Source organism: Dipodomys merriami, unplaced genomic scaffold, assembly GCF_024711535.1.
Source record: "Dipodomys merriami isolate MVZ:Mamm:240054 unplaced genomic scaffold, mDipMer1.0.p SCAF_440, whole genome shotgun sequence".
Lineage (NCBI taxonomy): Eukaryota > Metazoa > Chordata > Mammalia > Rodentia > Heteromyidae > Dipodomys > Dipodomys merriami.
This window is the reverse complement of record NW_027206003.1, coordinates 210326-230165: the sequence shown is the minus strand read 5'-3', so window position 1 is coordinate 230165 and position 19840 is coordinate 210326. Positions and strand designations below refer to the sequence as shown.

Below are 19840 nucleotides of genomic sequence, written 5' to 3'. Positions count from 1 at the left end.
ACAGGGAGGTACTCTGACCTGCTGGTGGCCATGCCATTGCTGGGCATGCATGTGTGCACAGGGTCGGGGACCACACAGGGGCCAAGGCCCCACAGCACTCAAGACTCCTACACCCTTTCCTCTGGAAGTGTAGTGTGCTGTCTTCTCCATGTACGTATGTATGAGGGGAAAAGTCCAGGCCTGGAGACCAGCCACCTGCTCTCTATGGGGAAGGCCCTATCGGCCTCTGCTTCCTTCCCAGCAGGCAGCCTCCTGGCAGTGACAGTGACCCACTGACAAGCCCATGAAATAGTTGAGACTTTATTCTAATAGCTATAATTACAGTGCTTGTTGAAATGAAAACTGAAAACAAGTATACAAAACAGTTGATTACTAATTGTGTATTGAAAGCGGTAAGAGGTTCCACGACACCAAATAAACCAGTTCTGAGGTTTTCTCAAGATAAATTTAACAGCTCCAGCTTCTTCAGTGTTTATCAAAATACAAAAGAAAAAAAAGTAGAGGTCGTCTTTTTCGATGGCAAATCGGACCCTTGCAGGCTGAGGGAGGAAGCTACTTCACACATGGAGATGGGGTGCTCTGGGACTGGGTCTGGAGTGGGCCGACTCTCCCAGCTTGCAGACTCCTGCTGGCTAGACCCAGGCCTCCAGCCGGTACTCGGAGCAGGCGCCAGAACTGGGAACGCGGGCGGCTGCTAGGCCACAGGCCCATCAAGGATGAGGCCCTGCCCCGGCCCCTGCCAGCCCCTTGGTGACCGTGTGAGCACGAGTACAAGCACAAGGCTATGGAATGCAGGTGATCCACAGACAGGCGAGTCACGGGGGCTCTACTGTGACCATGCAGCGATGGTGGTTCGTTTGTCACCGTCTCTCCTGTTCCACAGGGGAACAGCTAGCTGATCTGATGGACCAAGCATTCAGGCGGTTACTGCAAAAACCTACACTAGGCATAGTCTCCCTTCTATGTGTTCAAGTGTTCTGCTTGTATTTTTAACAATTTTAAAAAATGCACTGAGTTCAGGTTAAAAACCAACCACCAAATGGATTCCGATACTGATCTACACCCACTGGCTCCTGGAGACCAGGTGCCCACATGTCCAAATCTCTTCTCAGTACTGACCGTAAGTTGATTCTCTTTACAATAAAAAAGCTGAGTAATATTGCATAGGAGTACCAGAAACTGCCTCAGTGGAAACAGAAACTATTTACATTAAATAAAAACCTGGCTGCAGGCTGCGTCTGCACACGCACAGCACGGTGCGGTGCGCACTGTGACCAACCCATGGAGACAGCTTCTGGCACTCAGGACCACAGGGTCGCACGTTTGCCACATGAGAGGAAAGCGGAGGGCGGAGAGGAGGAAGTGAGGGGGAAGGGGAGTTCTGGTTCACTTCTGGTTCCGGAGCTGATTGGACAGCCAGTCCAGTCCTTCATAGAGCCCGTCCCCGCTGGTGGCACAGGTGGCCTGAATGTACCAGTTCCTGTGGCGTAGCGAGTGCAGCCCCAGCTTGTCTGTGATTTCGGCAGCATTCATGGCATTGGGGAGGTCCTGAGGGGAAGGGTGGATCAGCAACAAGGGCCACCAGCAAGCTGTCCTCCCCCTCCCTGACCTGGGTGCCGTGAGGGAGGACCCTGCTGGCACCTACCTGCTTGTTGGCAAACACCAGGAGGACAGCATCCCGGAGCTCATCCTCCGCCAGCATCCGCATGAGCTCTTCACGGGCCTCATTGACACGCTCTCTGTCGTTGCTGTCCACCACGAAGATCAAGCCTGCAAGGGAGCCATGTGACTGCCTAAGCTCGACACTACCCACCCACCCACCCACCCCACAGGCCATGGCCCCAATCCCGAGATTACAGCCGTTCTTCCTGGCCTGGCTCTGTGGGGCCTTGACTTGCAGTTAGCAAGGCCATGGGACCTGAGCAGAGGCTAGGCCTTGGAAGGAGCCCGGTAGTAGAGGTCTACAACGAGGGCTGTCCCATTACCTTGGGTGTTCTGGAAGTAGTGGCGCCACAGCGGCCGGATCTTGTCCTGGCCACCCACATCCCACACAGTGAAGCTGATGTTCTTGTACTCCACAGTCTCCACGTTGAAACCTGGGGGCAGGGTTGCAGCTGAGGACCCTCTGCGCCTCCAACCAGGCCCAGCCCCACCCGGCCGCGGTCTCAGCTCAGCTTCTCACCTATGGTGGGGATGGTGGTCACGATCTCCCCCAGCTTCAGTTTGTACAGAATTGTCGTCTTTCCGGCAGCGTCCAGGCCCACCATGAGGATGCGCATCTCTTTTTTGCCAAAAAGGCCCTTGAAGAGGTTTGCAAAGATATTCCCCATGCTTGTGGACAGGTGGAGGCGACACTGGCCAGAGACCTGGGGAAGCAAGGTATCCCAAGAATGTTTTGTGCTGCTAGTATGAACCCTGTGGCAAATCAACCTATCCACCCTGGACTCCTCGGTCCCTTCTAAAATCCCACAGAGGAATGAATGTGTAACACAAATGCCCTTCACCAAGGAACTTGAAGAGCCCACCTGGCCGCCTAGGTCCTGTGGCTACATGTCCAGCCAGGGAGGCGGCTGTGGCACAGAGCCTCCTCAATTCACTGGCCCTGCATTTAGCAAGCTGCAGGACTTAACCACATCCATGCTTGGGCACAATGGCTCATGTGCTGTCTGAAAACAGTGCTTTCTGGAGACATGTGAGACCTCTACATGAAATAGCTTTTCCAGTGTACCAGCAAGCAACAAGGAATCACACCTAGAGAACAGAGGGGGTGCGAGGGGGGGGTGCTCCCAGCATTCCTGGGGTGCCCAGGAATGGAGAACACGTCATAGTGCAGACTCAGACCCAGTGTTTCTAAAATATCCTGACTGTAGTGCAGCCCAGAGCAAGCCCAAGAAGCACTGTGGCATCATGCCATCCATGCCAGGCAACCCAAAGAGCCAGGGCCCCATGAGGTACAACAAGAAGCCCCCACTACCCTTTGTGAAGAGTATGCATACAGGGCACACTCCTTCCTGCATGGGCTCACACGCTGACTCGTGTCCATCAACTAGCAGACCAGAAATGCTGGGCATCAATCACGTCAGCTATCACCAGTTCATCAGAGCCTGGTCTGAGGCTGACAGGGCCTCTGAAAATCAGACACTAGGCCCTGGTGTAACCATATGGTGGGCACTTTCATTCTGTCCAAACAGGGGCTTTCATCACTTTCTAAAATGATGAATGATAGAAAAGTCAGACTGCTAGCACCTAATTTTAAACATAACCAATGGAAGTCTTGTAGCCTTCAAAAAGTTATCAGTGTGCCTTCTGTGCTGCCATGACAGAAGATCACACACCAGGTGGTCTATCAATAATGAGGCCGTGGCCTGGGAGGGTGGATGTCTGATGGTGTTCTGTCCTCTGCGGGGAAGGAATCTGGTGTCTTCAGAGTTGTTAAGAACCACTCCCCAAGGCCCTTCTTTATGAGGCACTCATCTGTCCAGGAGGTTAGAGCCTTGTGAAACTACCTAACATTACTGTACTCAAGTCCAACTTCTCACAGACCAAATGGGGGGCATTCTGACCACAGCCTATATGCCAGCCAAGAGTATTTAGGAGTCACTCCTCCAGTGAACCTGCAACCGTCCAAGGCCCCACTCACTCCTCACCATCCCTCCTCTTCTAACATTACAACAAGGTGAATGCTATGCAGTAGCCTTCTAATGGGTTACCTCCAACTGCGGTCAATGCAGAGAAATCAAATCTCATTTCTTGATGCCTGGATGATCTGTATACATTTCCCCAGATGTGACCAGAGACCCAGTGCTTTCTGGACACGGTTCTTTCTCATTTCACAGTATCACATTCAAAACATTACACTAGGTCTCAAGTTATCATGGCCCTCTTTCTGGAGACAGCCAAGCTCCCAGGTACAGAGGACAAAGTTTCTGTAGAACATAGTAGATTATTTCCCAGTGTACCCTGAATTCACCATCCACTGGGGAGAAAAGGGAGACCCTTGAGACCCACACATTCCCCCTTCAAAGTCCTACTAATTAGGAATTAGGTAGGATAAACAGTCATTTCAGCACCAAAGGCCTCTTACATGCACACTTTGCTTGAGGCTCCCAGAAAAATGGTTACCAATATCCAGCCAGATGGAAAGTCTGAACATCTAGACCATGGATGGAATCCAGCAGTGCTTTTGTGGGGTGAGAGGCACCAGGGAAACACACAGAAGAGGTCACAAGACAGAACCTCCCAGAACACCCCACTGAATATAAGCACCATCCCCAAAAGCCTAGCCTAGCCCCTCACCTCTTCAAGAGTCTCAAATATAAGACTCCAACAAGCAAAGGGGGGCGGGGGATTTGGAGGAAAACAGGCAAGACAGGGAACATGTTCTTGTAAGAGAAAACAAAAGATTATTATTAAAAGATACAGTGTCCACAAAATAAGATACGGAAACAAAGGGGGAAAATGAGGCAATCTGTTCACACTACAAAAGTTCAAAATGAAAGCAGAACCAGACAAAAACAGATACAAAAGGAAAACCATTATAATCCAATGCTAGCACCTGAGAGGCTAACACAGAACCCAGAGTTTGAATACAGCTTAGGCCATAAAGGGGAAAAAGACAGGAAAGCAAGCACACTACAGAGACAAGGTTCCTTCATGCTCCAGACAGACATGCATGGCTGCCATACCGACAGAACCAGTGTACAACAGGCTCTTAAAATTCGGAGACTATAGCCAGCCTTTAATCTGTAATCCTACCAGCTACAGTAAGAATTTCAGCATCACAAGGCCTTACCTCTTATACACAGTTCCCATGAGGACCCTGGCACCAGGCAAAAGGAGGAGCCAAAGATGATAATGCAGAGGGGCAGGCAGCACTAGATGGACTGCAGCGTGAAGGACAGCCAAGAGGTATGTATGAGTAAAAACTCAAGCCTAATACAAGCAGGTGTGCACACAATCACTCTCTCAAAATATATTCCAAACCAAACCAAATCAAGCAAACAAGTCAGGAAGCAACCCTGCTAAGCACGCCCATGTCCACACAACCTCGACAGTTAGTCGCTGCTGGGCACAGAAGCAGTAAAGGCCGTCGTCCCTCCCTCCCTTTCTTTTTTCTTCTTTTCCAGTCCTGGGGCTTGAACTCAGGGCCTGGGCATGATCCCTGAGCTGCCTTTGCTTAAGGCTAGCACTCTACCATGTGAGCCACAGTGCCACTTCTGGCTTTTTCTGTGTATGTGGTACTGAGGAGTAGAACCCAGGTCTTCATGAATGCTAGGCAAGCACTCTATCGCTGAGCCACATTCCCAGCACCACCATGCTCTTTTTTGTTGTTGGTCATGGGGCTTGAACTCTGGGCTTAGGCGCTGTCCCTGCGCTCTTCAGCTCAAGGATAACGCTCTACCACGTGAGCTACAGCACCACTTCGGTTTTCTGGTGGTTGTTTGGAGGTAAGAGTCTCAAGGACTTTCCTGCCCCAGCTGGCTTTGAACCACAATCCTCAGATCTCAGCCTCCTGAGTAGCTGGGATGACAGGCGTGAGCCACCAGTGCCCAGTACCATCCTCACTTTCTAAATCCACAAATCTCAAGTAGATGTCAATGGAGAAACAAGAAAAATCTACTGGTGGTGCTAGGGATACTGTGACAGAGGAATTCTTGGATGGCTTCCTTCATTTTTACATGCTGCAAAAACATGAACCAAAATATGCATAACTGAGGGGAAAGGGTTCTCAACTCCTACAGGGCCCCATACACAACAGCAGGGAAAACAGGGAGTAGCTACATGAGTACATCACTGCCTATAAAAGTCTGCTGGAAGCTGGGCGCCGGTGGCTCACACCTGTAATCCTAACTACTCAGGAGGCTGAGATATGAGGATCGAGGTTCAAAGACAGCCCGGGCAGGAAAGACCACGAGACTCCTATCTACAATAAAAACCACTAGAACACCGGAAGTGGTGCTATAGCTCAGGTGGTAGAGGGCTCGCCTTGTGCTGAAGAGCTGAGGGACAGCGCCCAGGCCCAGAGTTCAAGCCCCATGACCGACAAAAAAAAAAAAAAAAGTCTACTGGAGGGGCTGGGAAGGTGGCTCAGTGGTAGAGCACTAGCCTTAAGCTGAAATTGCTGAGTGACCGCACCCAGACCGAGTTCAATCCCCATGACAAAAAAAAAGTCCACTGGAGCCTGATGTAGTCTGGCAAGGGTGTCCCATCCCCTAATGTGCAGGTCTAGGCCACAGCCCCATAGACAGAAAGGCTGTGAAAAGCACAGTGACCACAGCCTAGCTCTCCAAAAGGCAGAATGGCCACACCATTTGGAGAGGGCCAGGATGGGATGAACCTCAATCAAGTCTCAGGTTAAGCCTACTAGCACCGAGGCCCACCCAGCAATCCAAAGTAGATGGTGGTCAGGGTTTCCAGCCTTGGCGCCTAGACTTCCAGTGGGTTCCAAGCACCACCTACTGTTTCAGCAACAGGCCCAAATCCAAGAGGACTCCATAGTGGTAGAAAAACCCAGTGGTACAACAGTGGATCCTAGCCTAACAGTGGCTCACCTTTCCTCCACCAGAATCCTGCGCAGAAGGTAAACCTGTTCTTCAGGTTCTGCCGCATTACTCTAGGAGGAAGCAGTGAAACTAGACTTCCCTAAGAGTCTTCTGTCTGTGTGGTCTGTGCCCCAACCACAGAGGGGTGCCTCAGGAAGGGTGACAAGCGTCCAGGTAAGGCCCGGCAGCAGGGTACTCAGACTTCACCTTGGGACAAGAAAGCTCCTTCAGGAAAACCGTGCGTGGTAAGAAGCAGGGCACCAGCGTGGGGTGGCCTTATCCTAGATGTTACCCTTCCTCCACAGGGCTCTGTGGGCCTTCCTGGGATACAGTCTCCATGATACCGGTCACTCGAGCTTAGTCCTCAAAATGTTAGTGCCAGTGTGACAGAATTTCTCTAGTAAGACACGTCTCCCGTTTCTAGCTGCTAACTTAACAGGGTCCTCGGTCCTTGGGAACAGGGTTCACACACATCCTACTTGAATGAGAAACTGATGACATTAAGGAGTTTCTTTGTTTTCCTGTTTTTTAGGTTTTATTATGAACAAATTCAGTACAGTGTAAATTAATGGACTTCTAAATTTACACTGATTTATACGTAGTAAATCAATAGCTCATAATTTCAGCTTTCATGTCTAACGAGAAAAATTAACTAATTTAAAGATATTCTGAGAGAACTTATGTATGGCAATATTTTGCCAAGCTGGGTGCTGGTTGCTTTTGCTACTAAGAGAGTTGAGATCTGAGGATCTCCATTCAAAGCCAGCCTAAGCAGACAAATACAGAGGATTTATCTCCAACTAGCCAGCAAAAAGCTAGAAATAGAGGTGTAGGTCAAGTGGTAGAGCACCAACTTCGAGTAATAGCGCCAATGGGGAATGAGAAGCTCTGAATTCAAGTGCAAATACTAGCACAAAACAAACACACAAAAAGCCAGGAGTGGTGAATGTCCATAATCTGATCTACTCAAGACATTAAGGTAAAAGAATTAAGCAGATGCACTTGGCTGGCCCATAATCCTAGTTAACTCAGGAAGCTGAGAGCTGAGGATCTCTGTTTGAAGCCAGCCTGGGCAGGAAAGTCCATGAGACTTTCATCTCCATTTAACCACCAAAAAGCCAGAAGTAGTGGTGCTGTGACTCAAGTGGTATACTACTAGCCTGGAGCAAAAAAGCTAAGAGAGGGCTGGGAAGGTGGTTCAGTGGTAGAGCATTTGCCTTGCATACATGAGACCCTGGGTTTGATTCCTCAGCACCACATAAGCAGAAAAAAAAAAAAAAAAGGCCGGAAGCAGCGCGGTGGCTCAAGTGGTAGAGTGCTAGCCTTGAGCTGAGGGACAGCGTCCAGGCCCAGAGTTCAGGCCCACGACCAGACCCCCCCCCAAAAAAAAAAGCTAAGGGATAATGCCCAAGCCCTCAGTTCAAGCTCCAGGACTGCACAAAAAAAAAAAAAAAAAAAGGTAAGTATTGTTATGAAGGTAGCAGGGCATCCAGACTATACAAGAAACACAAACACTAAAAGCAAAAAGACTGAGGGTGTGATTCAAGTAGCAGAGTGCTTGCCAACAATCACCTGAGTTCAAGCCCCAATACTGAGCGATTGAACTCAGAGCCTCATAGTCTCCATGGGCTTTTTTTTTTTTTTTTTTGTCGGTCGTGGGGCTTGAACTCTGGGCCTGGGCGCTGTCCCTCAGCTCTTCAGCTCAAAGCGAGCACTCTACCACTTGAGCTACCGCGCCACTTCCGGTTTTCTGGTGGTTTATTGGAGATAGGAGTCTCGTGGTCTTTCCTGCCCGGGCTGTCTTTGAACCTCGATCCTCAGATCTCAGCCTCCTGAGTAGCTAGGATTACAGGCGTGAGCCACCAGTGCCCGGCTCCATGGGCTTTTTAAATTAATGGCTAGTACTCTACTACTTGAGCCATGCCTCCAGCCCAGAATTTTTTTGGTTAGAGATGAAATCTTGAAGACTTTTCTGCCAACAAAACATGATCCTCCAGGCCTCAGCTTCCTGAGAAGCTAGGATTACAGGCATGAACCCAAGCGTGGGGGGGGGGGGGAGGGCGTGGGAAGGAGATGGTTTTTAAGCCAGGTTCTAGTAGCTCGCACTTGTAATCCTAGCAACTCAGGAGGTAAGATCTGAGGATCAGGGTTCAAAGGCAGCCCTGGCAGAAAAGTCAATGATACTCTTATCTCCAATAAACTACTCATAAAAGGCCAGAAGTGGCACCCAGGCCCAGAGCTCAAACCCCAAAACTGACTGGCAAAAAAAAAGATTCTTAGCAAAGAGCAATTGTTTCCCAACAGGGAAAAAAAGACACAAGATGCCCGGACTATCTTTTATGTAAAAGCCTTATTCCTTTCCAAAATAAAAGGTCTGTAACCTAAAGGACTCCTCTACTTTCATATGGGATTCAATTTACATGTTAACATCTGTGTACAGTTTTTTTGTGCTACATAGGATGGAGCTTGGTTACTCATAAAATCTCAGCTCATCATATGCAGCTCAGCCAAACATTTGACGCTTCTATGTTTGACATTTTTCTGCAACTATTTCCACTATGCTTTATCACTATTTCACAAAATCTAAGAGAAAAACAGAATGTGCTGATAATGGGAACCGACAGGCACACCTGAAAAGTGTAGGCCTCGGCCTGTGACAGAAGCATGACTCAACCAGCCTGTGCCTAGGGCTAGCCCACGACTCTGTGGATCCAATCAAGGGGCGAAGGAACATGACAGAGAACCCACAAGAGCACTCTAGAATTGCTCTCAAGGTGTCTCCAGGGACTCGTGAGGCACCAAAGGCAGTCTGCACAGATCTGAAGCCATAAAAGGCCCACCCCAAGTCTCAGGCTCGGCTCAGCCCTCACACACATCTGCTCTGCAGGCCGCCTCCTCAGAGGTGGTGTGTTAAGGCAGTGGCATTACCTACCAGATCTATTGTCAGTGAGGTGATGAGTGAAATTTAAATTCACTCTTTGCAAACCTATAACTTCAGATGAATTCTTAAGTTTGTGTGCTGACAAAAATGAGTTTCACTCATGTCAGCTGAGTTTTAGGTTTATAGTAACTGTTGTCAAAGAGCTTTGTCCACTAATTGCATTTTTGTATTTCTCCTTATTCATATTTTCTTTACTATTTTATTCATTTCACTGTATTTTTACTCACTGAACTCCTGGTCTAGGCACTGTCCCTGACCTTTTTTTGTTCAAGGCAATAGCTCTACCACTTGAGCCACAGCTCTACTTCCGGTTTTCTGGTGATTGAGATAAGAGTCTCACGGACCTTCCTGCCTAAGCTAGCTTCAAACTGCAATCCTCAGATCTCATTCTCCTGAGTAGCTAGGATTTCAGGCAAGAGCCACCAGCACCTGGCTTGTTACTATTTTTTAACTTAACTTCAAACAGCCCATGAAATCTAGGTGGGCAGTTCTTTGAATTGCATGACTTCTGATTGGAGCTATAAGAAGGAATTCAGGAGAAACGCAACTTTGGGACTTGTGGTGACTTGTTCTAGGGCACACGGCAGGAGCATCTTACTCCATATCTCTGCATACATCCTTGAGACAGATGCAGGTTGTTGTTCAAAGTCATGCTCTGTTCTTTCAGTAACAGAACTTGGATGTGTTACTGGACACAAGGGCCTTTTCGAATAAAACCCACACTTCCTTCCCTTCCCTTCTGTTGTCGGGGAGTCTGGGTCCTGCATCTGTGCAGCAGCAGAGCCTAGGCCCTAATGTTATCAAGACAATTTTTACCTGCAAATGTAAATTAAGTCTGGAATCCCACCAGTGGGGGAAAAAAGACCAACAAAAATCTGGGGCTGGTGGTGTACCTCTGAGCTACCTAGCCATGTGGGAGGTCATGGCTTGTTTCTACACACAAAGAAACACAAACAGGCATCCACCCCCAAATAAACTGAAATTGGCAAAAACCAGAGTAACTTCACAAAGATGCAGGTGAGAAAGTACCCAGACGTCAGGGGAGAGTGGCCCAGTCCAGCCCAGCACTGCACTATGGACCTTGTCACTAGTCTGGTCAGCAACCTTCATACCTCATCCACTCTGCAGGCCCAGGATCATCAGCATGGGGTCACTCTGGTATTTTCAGGGAAGTGCCCTGCTTACCCTGTGACCAGAACCTTGACTCTTTGGTAGGCCCCAGGCTGGTCCTTATCTTCTCAGACACATGGACAGTGTTCGTTCTGTAGTGGAATTATTCTCCACAGAAGATGGAACTTAACACCATGGAATGGAACTGAGAGAGGACAACTAAGACCATATTGCTCCTAATACACGTCACAAGCCTCATTAAGAGGCCTCCTGGCTGCAGTAATAATGACCTGCAAGGTCTCTGCCTTGGTGCTTTCAGAGAGGGGCAGGCCAAGTTATCTACCAATTTACTGCCCGTCCACACACCACCACTATGCTTGGGCTTAATAGGAACAGTCCTAGTAAACAAGACAAATTTCTCTTGTGAGGGAAATCACACCAATTTAGCTTTGCTAGCTCAACTATGTGCTTCCTTCAAAACACAATGAGCCTTCTTCCCTGCACAAGTATGGAGTTGAGGGACCCAGTGTCCTAGGGCCCCTTTCCCACCCTAGAACAGCTACTGGCTGGTGGTGCTTTCATAAAGTAAAACTCCCTGTGGATTTTCCTCAAACCACTCATAGACCTGCTTTTGGAAAGGAAGAGAAAAGTGTGTGTGGAAGAGGAGCTGTCAATAGGTTCCCTCAGCTCAGGATCATCACACCAGGTAGACACTCAGAGGGACAGGGACAGCTCCACCTCCAGTTCCAGAGAGCACTTGTCCTCACTGAACTTTGTGTTCTTCTGGACACGCTCCAGATCTCCGGCAGCCTGTGTCAGGAAAGCCTTCCTTTCAAATATTCATCTGTTAATATCTTGCCCCTGGTTTCCAGATACCTGCCCCCGCCCCACTCTCCCTTTCTCTGCAGGGTGAGGAGGTCCGACAGATGATGACCTCAGGCTTCCACCTCCAACTTCTCCACCCACCCTCTCAAACATGCAATACCCAAGCAACTTCCCCCAGTTCTTCATGCTAGAACTCTGAACGCTTCCCACCACTCCCTCCCCCTTTGCATTGCAACAGTCTAGTGCTTTGAGTCAACCTGACCAGCTGACACGCACAACTGTAGAAAACCCCATGAGGCTGCCCGAAAACTGTCACAAGGAGATAAAGGGAAGTGACTTCTACTGAAACTTGCATTTCAGTGCTGGCCCAGCCTCAAGAGAAGGTGGCTGGAGCGGTGCACTAACAAGGCTACTGAACCACTATGAGATGACATTTCCCCCTAGGAACAGAAAATAACTCTTGCTAAGTTTCTGAAGAGAACAAAACAGGATTGCTCCTGACTTATAAGATAGTTGCTCAGAGCACCTGTTAAAACTGTACCCCAAAAAAGCTTACCCTTGTCACAGACAAGGGAGAACATCACAATATGAGCTTCCAGCGCCATCAAAGCTAACCAAATGCATTCCTGCTGCTGCCATCAAGTGTCAACGCTGCCACCCAACCTGCCAGGGCTCCCACAACATGTAAAGGACCTTTTCTAGGGACGACACAGCTGCTTCAGGGACCAAGGTCACTTGCTAGCAGGTATGTCACCCTCACGCGCTGTTCACAGGAGGCCTCCAAATCCACACTTCATACCCACCCACTTCAGGGTCCTTTCTCCAATTCTTTCAGACCACTGAGAAGCCTCTGGGTTCTCCCTTGTTCTATCATATCTCTGCTCCAGTGTCCCCTACCAGGAGACATTCTTGCCTTCTTGCACAGATGCTCCATCAGCAATGCAGCTTACGCATCACACTATGTGGGACCTCCTACCCCATCTTCTCCCACTACACTTCTCACAAGTGACTCATTATCAGAGGAGAAAGTGATAGCAAAAGAATATTTACCATGCTCTTGGTATCAAAAAGACCATATAAACCCGCAGATATACTATTTCTAAAGACAGTCTAGGCCGGGCACCTGTGGCTCACGCCTGTAATCCTAGCTACTCAGGAGGCTGAGATCTGAGGATCGTGGTTCAAAGCCAGCCTGGGCAGGAAAGTCCGTGAAACTCTTATCTCCAATAAACCACCAGAAAACCGGAAGTGGTGCTATAGCTCAAGTGGTAGAACGCTCACCTTGAGCTGAAGAGCTGAGGGACAGTGCCCAGGCCCAGAGTTCAAGTCCCACGACTGACCAAAAAAAAAAAAAGAAAGAAAGAAAGAAAGAAAAAGACAGTCTACCAGGAAAAACCTTTTGGGTCAATAATGAACATGGCACCATTTTAAACTATACACAAGCATGGCTCAGCCTGAAAATTCTTGAGCCTGTAACAACGTGGAAACACACACACACTGAAACAAATCCCTGAAAGGAAAAATCCAACACCCCCACAGGTTCAAACACCCAGGGGAGACAAGGTGTATGCCAACAGTAACAATACATTTCAGAAACCGGGTACTGGTGGCTCACACCTGTAATCCTATCCAGGATGAGATCTGAGGATCATGGTTCAAAGCCAGCAGAGGCAGTAAGATCCATGAAGTTCTTATCTCCAATTAACCAACAGAAAACTGGAATTGGTGCTATAGTTCAAAGTGTTGGAGTGCTAGTCATGAGCAAATGAGCTCAAGGACAGCACCCAGTCTGAGCAAGCCCCATGACTGACAAAATAAATTGCTCATTCCCGATAATTTTCAGAATCTGCTACCATACCAAAAGAAGAGAAATGCTATGAAGAAAGGCTGTAAATATTTAGATGTTGTAAAGAAAGGCTATAAAGGCTGCAAACATTTCACGGAAAATTTCACCACCAAAAATGTTAAAAGATATGACATTTAAAATATAAGTGCGGTGCTGTGGCTCAAGTGGTAGACTGCTCGCCTTGAGCTGAAGAGCTGAGGGACAGCGCCCAAACCCAGAGTTCAAGTCCCACAACTGACAAAAAAAAAAAAAAAAAAGAACATAATCTAAGTTAAAATATAATCTAGGGGCTGGGAAGGTAGCTCAGTGGTAGAGCGTTTGCCTTGCATGCATGAAGCCCTGGGTTCAATTCCTCAGCACCACATAAGCAGAAAAAGCCGGAAGTGATGCTGTACCTCAAGTGATAGAGCGAGTTCAGGCCCCAAGACTGGCCAAAAAAAAAAAGTGCCACTCTTTCCTGTCATTGATTACCAGTAGGCTGCCCTCTCTAAGTGAAAACTAAAAAACAGGATCAGTAGGTCAGTGGTGTCCTAAACAGGTAGCCTCACAACTCCTCTATACTTGTAGCAAGCTGGGGGACAGAACTCTAGGTGAACACCTAAGATCCTCCTGAGAATAAAGAACTTGGGTGTATCTGTATTAAGCTATACAACTAGTTTACCAACAAATCAAGCCATCTGACCCACCTGAGAATGCTGAACTACTTCCCAAAAGAGATACAGCTACTTCCCAAAAGAGATACAGCTACCCAGGCGCTACAATGGCACCTCAAAGCATTTATAACTATCACAACAGGCATATATATTCTCAGGCATTTGCCTGAGACTCCCAATGCCCCCACTCACCCAAGCATCCATCCTTTGCCTCCTAGCGGGCAAGTTCAATTTTTCCTTTTTAGTACTATAGTTTGGATCTAAGGCAGGAGTTGGCATTATGCTCTCCACCCTTTTTTTGCTTTGTTTTTCAGGCAGTTTACTTTTTGCTCAGGACAGGCTTCAGCCAGAGGTCATCTTACCTGTATCTCCTTCGTGGCTAGGATCACAGGATCACAGAGGGGTATTACTAAGCCTCCTCCTTGCTTGAGTGAGATGGGGGAGGGTTATCTAGCTAACTTTCTGCTAGGGCTGGCTTCTCACTGCAATCTCTGCCCCCCAAGTAGCTGGGATTACAGGTATGAACCACCACACCCAGCCCTTAAATCTTGTTTGGCTATAGCACACACAAAATGACAAGTTCTTATCTAACTAAAGACCCCAACAAAAAGGGTTTTTTATGCAGTTCTCCCAGCTACCTCTAACAGGTAAGCACTTTATTTCCTCTCACTGTCCTAATTTTACGAAGGCAAAAGGCCAAAGGGAGAGACTGTCCATGAGAGTACACAGGACACACCACGGAGGCCGCAGCAAGCTGAGGCCAGCTGGGGTCTGACCATCTGCTCAGTGGAAACCCGTATCTCTTGGAGGAATTTTCAGAAAAGCTTGGTAAGCAGAGCTTGTGACTAAGAGCAGATTTAAATCTACACAACAGTCCAACATTTAACTTGAAGAATCTGCAGGGGGGGGGTGAGGGGGGGAGGGTGTTAGGAAGAATCGATCCACCTCTTTAACCACAGTTCTGTGCTATTCTATGAACTTGAACAACAAGTTTTTCTTGTTTGGTCTACTCTATGGTTAAATGACTTGGGGTCAACTCACAGTGTGGCCCATATTAACTTTACCTTTAAAAACAAAAGCCAAATGTCCTTCCCTGTACTTTCAAGCCCTGCCTGGTACAGGGTAGAGGCCACTGGGTAGGTGGAGATGGCCCAATACCCTCTCCACACAATATTGTGCAAGAAACACAGAGAATACCTTCACTATGATTTTTCTTCATGGCTGTACTCTATTTTGGAATTATTCCCTCTCCATTTTGCCTTTTTCTTCTCCCTCATTCCCCACTGACTATGTTTTTAAACCAGAACTGAGGAGCACAGAGCTAATGGCCTTGAACATATCAAACAAGCATTCTGCCACTGAGTTACATACAAAGCCCACATTTTTTTTCTTTTATTCCACAATGAGTAGCTGTGAGGTGTTACCCACACCAATCGCCTTAAATATTTTGTGTGTGCACACACTCCACTCCGTTGCTAAGGCTTGAGCCGGAATACTAGACAAGTGCCTCACCACTGAGCTACACGCCCCCCCCCACTGGTCTGTTTACATCAACACCCCTTTTGTTATCTGCCTCAAGGGCAAGACACATTGCAGTGTTCCAGGAATTCAGTCTCATTTTCAACAAGATACCTGAGGACAAGTGACAGATGTCCCCCTGCCCAACAGTATTAAACAAAAAACCCTGTATAGCAAGAAGACAGCACACCTGTGGCCAACTAGACTTGTGGCCCGCACCTACACCATGCAACACCTTTCCATTTGGGGCTGGGTTAATAATACTGTTGGTGTCAAGCCCTCACAATCCTTGCTACCAGTGTTGCTGAGAACTCAGTTCCGCATGTTAGACACTGGTTCACAGCGAGGGACGCACACATCGCAGCGACCCACTAGTCACACACACACGCACACACACGCACAGCAGAAAACATCAGCTGGCAGGAAAAATTGTTCATCACTTGCTCGGAAACAAGAACTGCCAACTGACCGCTCGCGGGCTGAGCGGCTGCGGTGAGGCCCTCTCCACGGCGACTTCCAGGATCGCGCCAGGCAGCGGCTGCAGGCCGGCCCGGCCCGGCCCGCCCAGAGTCCCGGGACGGAGGGGGTCGGTGCTGCGGAGGCCCGGCGGCAGTGCGGCCCCGTGACCAACGCCGGTCGGGTTAAAGGCTCCGGCGCGCGGGAGCCGGCGTCCGCGGGAGGGACCGGCCCGGGAGGACGGGGCCGGCGGCCGCCGCGGCGCGGACCCCAGGCCCGTCCCCCGGGGCGCGGGGAGGGGCGGCCGCGCCGCGGGCCGTGCGCGGCGCCCCGCGCGGCCCCCTCGTCCGCCGGGAAGCCCTCGGGGCCCGCGTGACCTTGACGCCGGCTCGGGCCGGCCCGCGCCTCAGTTTCCCCACCCCCGAGCCCGGGCCGTGCGCCGAGGCGCGGGCTCGCCCGTCCCCCGCTCGGGGCCCCGCGGCCCGGGCCCGCCGCCGCCGCCGCCCCCGCCGGGCACCGGGCAGCGAGCCTCGGGGCGGCGCCGAGCCGGGCGGGGGCTTCCGGGCCGCGGCGGCGGCGGCGGGCTGGCGGGAGAGGCCCGGGCCGCTGCGGGCGACTGCGGGGCGGAGGGGGTCGTGCGGCCCGACGCGGGCCCGGCCGCGCCGCCCGGGCCCCGGTCGCGCCCCGGAGCCCCCGCGAGCCCGCGGCCGCCCCGCCGGCGCAGCCCGCGGCCGCCGCGGCCGCTCGCCCCTCAGCCTCACCTCAGCAGCAGCCGCTCCCAGCCAGGCGTTGGTTTCGCTCCCACAAGATGGCGGCGCTGACGGCAGCCACGTCAGCGCCTGCGGCCGCGGCGCACGCCGGGAAAGGGGCGGGCACACCGGCTGGACCGCCCTCGGCCCGCTCCGCGCACGCGCACTGGCTCCAAGAGGGCCGCAGGGGAGGACCCGGAGAGGCCCCGCCCCCGGGCCCGCGCCGGTCCCCGGAGGGGCGCCCGGGTGGGCGTGGCCTCCGGGTGGGCGGGCGCGCGCACGTGCCTCGGCGGGTCGTCCCGCCCGTGGCCCCGACGCGGAGCCCGAGGCCCGTCCCGGTTCTGCGAGCCCCGGGCGCGGCAGTCGGGAGGCGGAGGACCGTCAGCCCGGGAGCGTACGGCGTCCCCCGCGGGGTCCCAAGGGCCGGGTCCCCGCCGTGCCCGACCCCCGAGGAGCCCGGGGCCGCTCAGTCAGAGCGCTCGGGATGGAGGTCGGGCGCCGGCCCGCAGCCAGGGGCCGCCTGGCCGGCCCGACGGGGGCGGGAGGCCGCGGGGAGCCGGAGGGGAGGCCGCGGGGAGCCGGAGGGGAGGCCGCGGGGAGCCGGAGGGGAGGCCGGGCCGGAGGGGAGGCCGCGGGGAGCCGGAGGGGAGGCCGGGCCGGAGGGGAGGCCGCGGGGAGCCGCAGGGGAGGCCGGGCCGGAGGGGAGGCCGCGGGGAGCCGGAGGGGAGGCCGCGGGGAGCCGGAGGGGAGGCCGCGGGGAGCCGGAGGGGAGGCCGCGGGGAGCCGCAGGGGAGGCCGCGGGGAGCCGGAGGGGAGGCCGCGGGGAGCCGGAGGGGAGGCCGCGGGGAGCCGGAGGGGAGGCCGGGCCGGAGGGGAGGCCGCGGGGAGCCGGAGGGGAGGCCGGGCCGGAGGGGAGGCCGCGGGGAACCGGAGGGGAGGCCGCGGGGAGCCGCAGGGGAGGCCGGGCCGGAGGGGAGGCCGCGGGGAGCCGGAGGGGAGGCCGCGGGGAGCCGCAGGGGAGGCCGGGCCGGAGGGGAGGCCGGGCCGGAGGGGAGGCCGCGGGGAGCCGGAGGGGAGGCCGGGCCGGAGGGGAGGCCGCGGGGAGCCGGAGGGGAGGCCGCGGGGAGCCGGAGGGGAGGCCGCGGGGAGCCGGAGGGGAGGCCAGGCCGGAGGGGAGGCCGCGGGGAGCCGGAGGGGAGGCCAGGCCGGAGGGGAGGCCGCGGGGAGCCGGAGGGGAGGCCGCGGGGAGCCGGAGGGGAGGCCGGGCCGGAGCGGAGGCCGCGGGGAGCCGGAGGGGAGGCCGCGGGGAGCCGCAGGGGAGGCCGGGCCGGAGGGGAGGCCGCGGGGAGCCGGAGGGGAGGCCGCGGGGAGCCGGAGGGGAGGCCGCGGGGAGCCGGAGGGGAGGCCGCGGGGAGCCGGAGGGGAGGCCGCGGGGAGCCGCAGGGGAGGCCGGGCTGGAGGGGAGGCCGCGGGGAGCCGCAGGGGAGGCCGGGCCGGAGGGGAGGCCGCGGGGAGCCGGAGGGGAGGCCGCGGGGAGCCGCAGGGGAGGCCGGGCCGGAGGGGAGGCCGCGGGGAACCGGAGGGGAGGCCGCGGGGAGCCGCAGGGGAGGCCGCGGGGAACCGGAGGGGAGGCCGCGGGGAGCCGCAGGGGAGGCCGGGCCGGAGGGGAGGCCGCGGGGAGCCGGAGGGGAGGCCGGGCCGGAGGGGAGGCCGCGGGGAGCCGCAGGGGAGGCCGCGGGGAGCCGCAGGGGAGGCCGGGCCGGAGGGGAGGCCGCGGGGAGCTGGAGGGGAGGCCGCGGGGAGCCGGAGGGGAGGCCGCGGGGAGCCGGAGGGGAGGCCGGGCCGGAGGGGAGGCCGCGGGGAGCCGCAGGGGAGGCCGCGGGGAGCCAGAGGGGAGGCCGCGGGGAGCCGCAGGGGAGGCCGGGCCGGAGGGGAGCCCGCGGGGAGCCGGAGGGGAGGCCGCGGGGAACCGGAGGGGAGGCCGCGGGGCTGGAGGGGAGGCCGGGCCGGAGGGGAGGCCGCGGGGAGCCGCAGGGGAGGCCGCGGGGAGCCGGAGGGGAGGCCGGGCCGGAGGGGAGGCCGCGGGGAGCCGGGGGGGAGGCCGCGGGGAGCTGGAGGGGAGGCCGCGGGGAGCCGGAGGGGAGGCCCGGCCGTCCGGGCCCTCCGAGCCCACCCCCGCGGGACGTAAGCGGGGTCCCCTTGCAAGCCTGGGCGCTGGGCCTGGACAGCGGAGGCAGCACCGTCTCCGGACAAGGGCCTCGCGGGCCCGGGACGGGCGCCTGGACTGCCAGGCTCCCAGAAGAGGCGCGATCCACCGTCCCTGCTCGTGGCTGCACTCCTCCAGGAGGGCGGTCTGCGTGGAGGTTATTCTCGTACCTGGAAACACATGTTCACGTAAGCAAAAGGCAGAACAGGCCTGTGAGCTCTTCCATGGCCCCCGTGGCCCCAGACCTTCCAGACGACCAGACCTTCCCAGGAGGGCAGCGATCCAACCTCAGAAGGCCGTGTCTGCAGGAGATGGTCCAGAGGTTGGACGGATCTGACATTATAGGTTATCTATAGATACTGAAATCACACTGTACCCTCTCTCAGTCATGTACCCTATGTAAATTATTGGGCTGGGAAGGTGGCTCAGTGGTAGAGTGCTGGCCTAGCATGCATGAAGCCCTGGGTTTGATTCCTCAGCACCACATACGCAGAAAAAGCCTGGAGTTGTGCTGTGGCTCAAGTGGTAGAGTGCTAGCCTTGAGCACAGAGAGACTCAGGGACAGAGAGCCCAGGCCAGGAGTCCAGGCCCCAGGACTGGCAAACAAAAAACAAAACAAAAAAACTATTATATTCAATAAATTATTTAATTAGTGGTTAAATGTGAACTGGGCTATGTTGATAAATCCCAAGCCTTTATCAAGTCCTAGGTAGGCTAAGGCTCCAGTAAAAAATGATCATATTGTATGTCCTAATGCAAATTCTCTTTAAAGAGTTTACTTAGCAAAAGAAAAAAATCTGTATCTTATGAGACCAAGACTCAAACTCAGTTCTCATTGGTTGTCACTCTACCACCTGAGCCTTAAGATACAGTTTGAACAACAATAAAGTAAGATATTGCTGGGTGTAGTGGCTCATATTGGTAATCCTAACTATTTAGGAGGTGATGTTTGGGAGTATTGCAATTCAACATCAGCCCTGGCAGAAAAATTTAC

At 53.7% G+C, this 19840-nt stretch overlaps 1 protein-coding gene across 2 annotated transcripts; it reads right to left on the bottom strand.

The window, feature by feature from the left end:
• Positions 1-287: 287 nt before the first annotated feature.
• Positions 288-16750, bottom strand: LOC138808115 (ADP-ribosylation factor 1). Of its 2 annotated transcripts, none has more exons than XM_069994057.1 (5): positions 16653-16750; positions 2183-2366; positions 1986-2096; positions 1646-1770; positions 288-1548 (listed from the first exon to the last, which is right to left on the bottom strand). In XM_069994057.1, the coding sequence occupies exons 2-5, from the start codon at positions 2328-2330 to the stop codon at positions 1387-1389; spliced, it is 546 nt and encodes a 181-aa protein (XP_069850158.1). In that variant the 5' UTR covers positions 2331-2366; positions 16653-16750; the 3' UTR covers positions 288-1386. The 2 variants fall into 2 exon arrangements, with proteins under 2 accessions (XP_069850158.1, XP_069850160.1); XM_069994059.1 differs by lacking the exon at positions 16653-16750 and adding an exon at positions 15905-15999.
• Positions 16751-19840: the final 3090 nt, after the last annotated feature.

What these genes read in the sequence shown, in the direction of transcription:
- LOC138808115 (XM_069994057.1), bottom strand. Translation starts at nt 2,330, where the DNA reads ATGGGGAATATCTTTGCAAACCTCTTCAAGGGCCTTTTTGGCAAAAAA. An exon ending in CTACTTCCAGAACACCCAAG is followed by an intron (nt 1,771 to 1,985) that starts GTAATGGGACAG and finishes GCTCCCTTGCAG; the next exon opens with GCTTGATCTTCGTGGTGGAC. An exon ending in TGGTGTTTGCCAACAAGCAG is followed by an intron (nt 1,549 to 1,645) that starts GTAGGTGCCAGC and finishes CCTTCCCCTCAG; the next exon opens with GACCTCCCCAATGCCATGAA.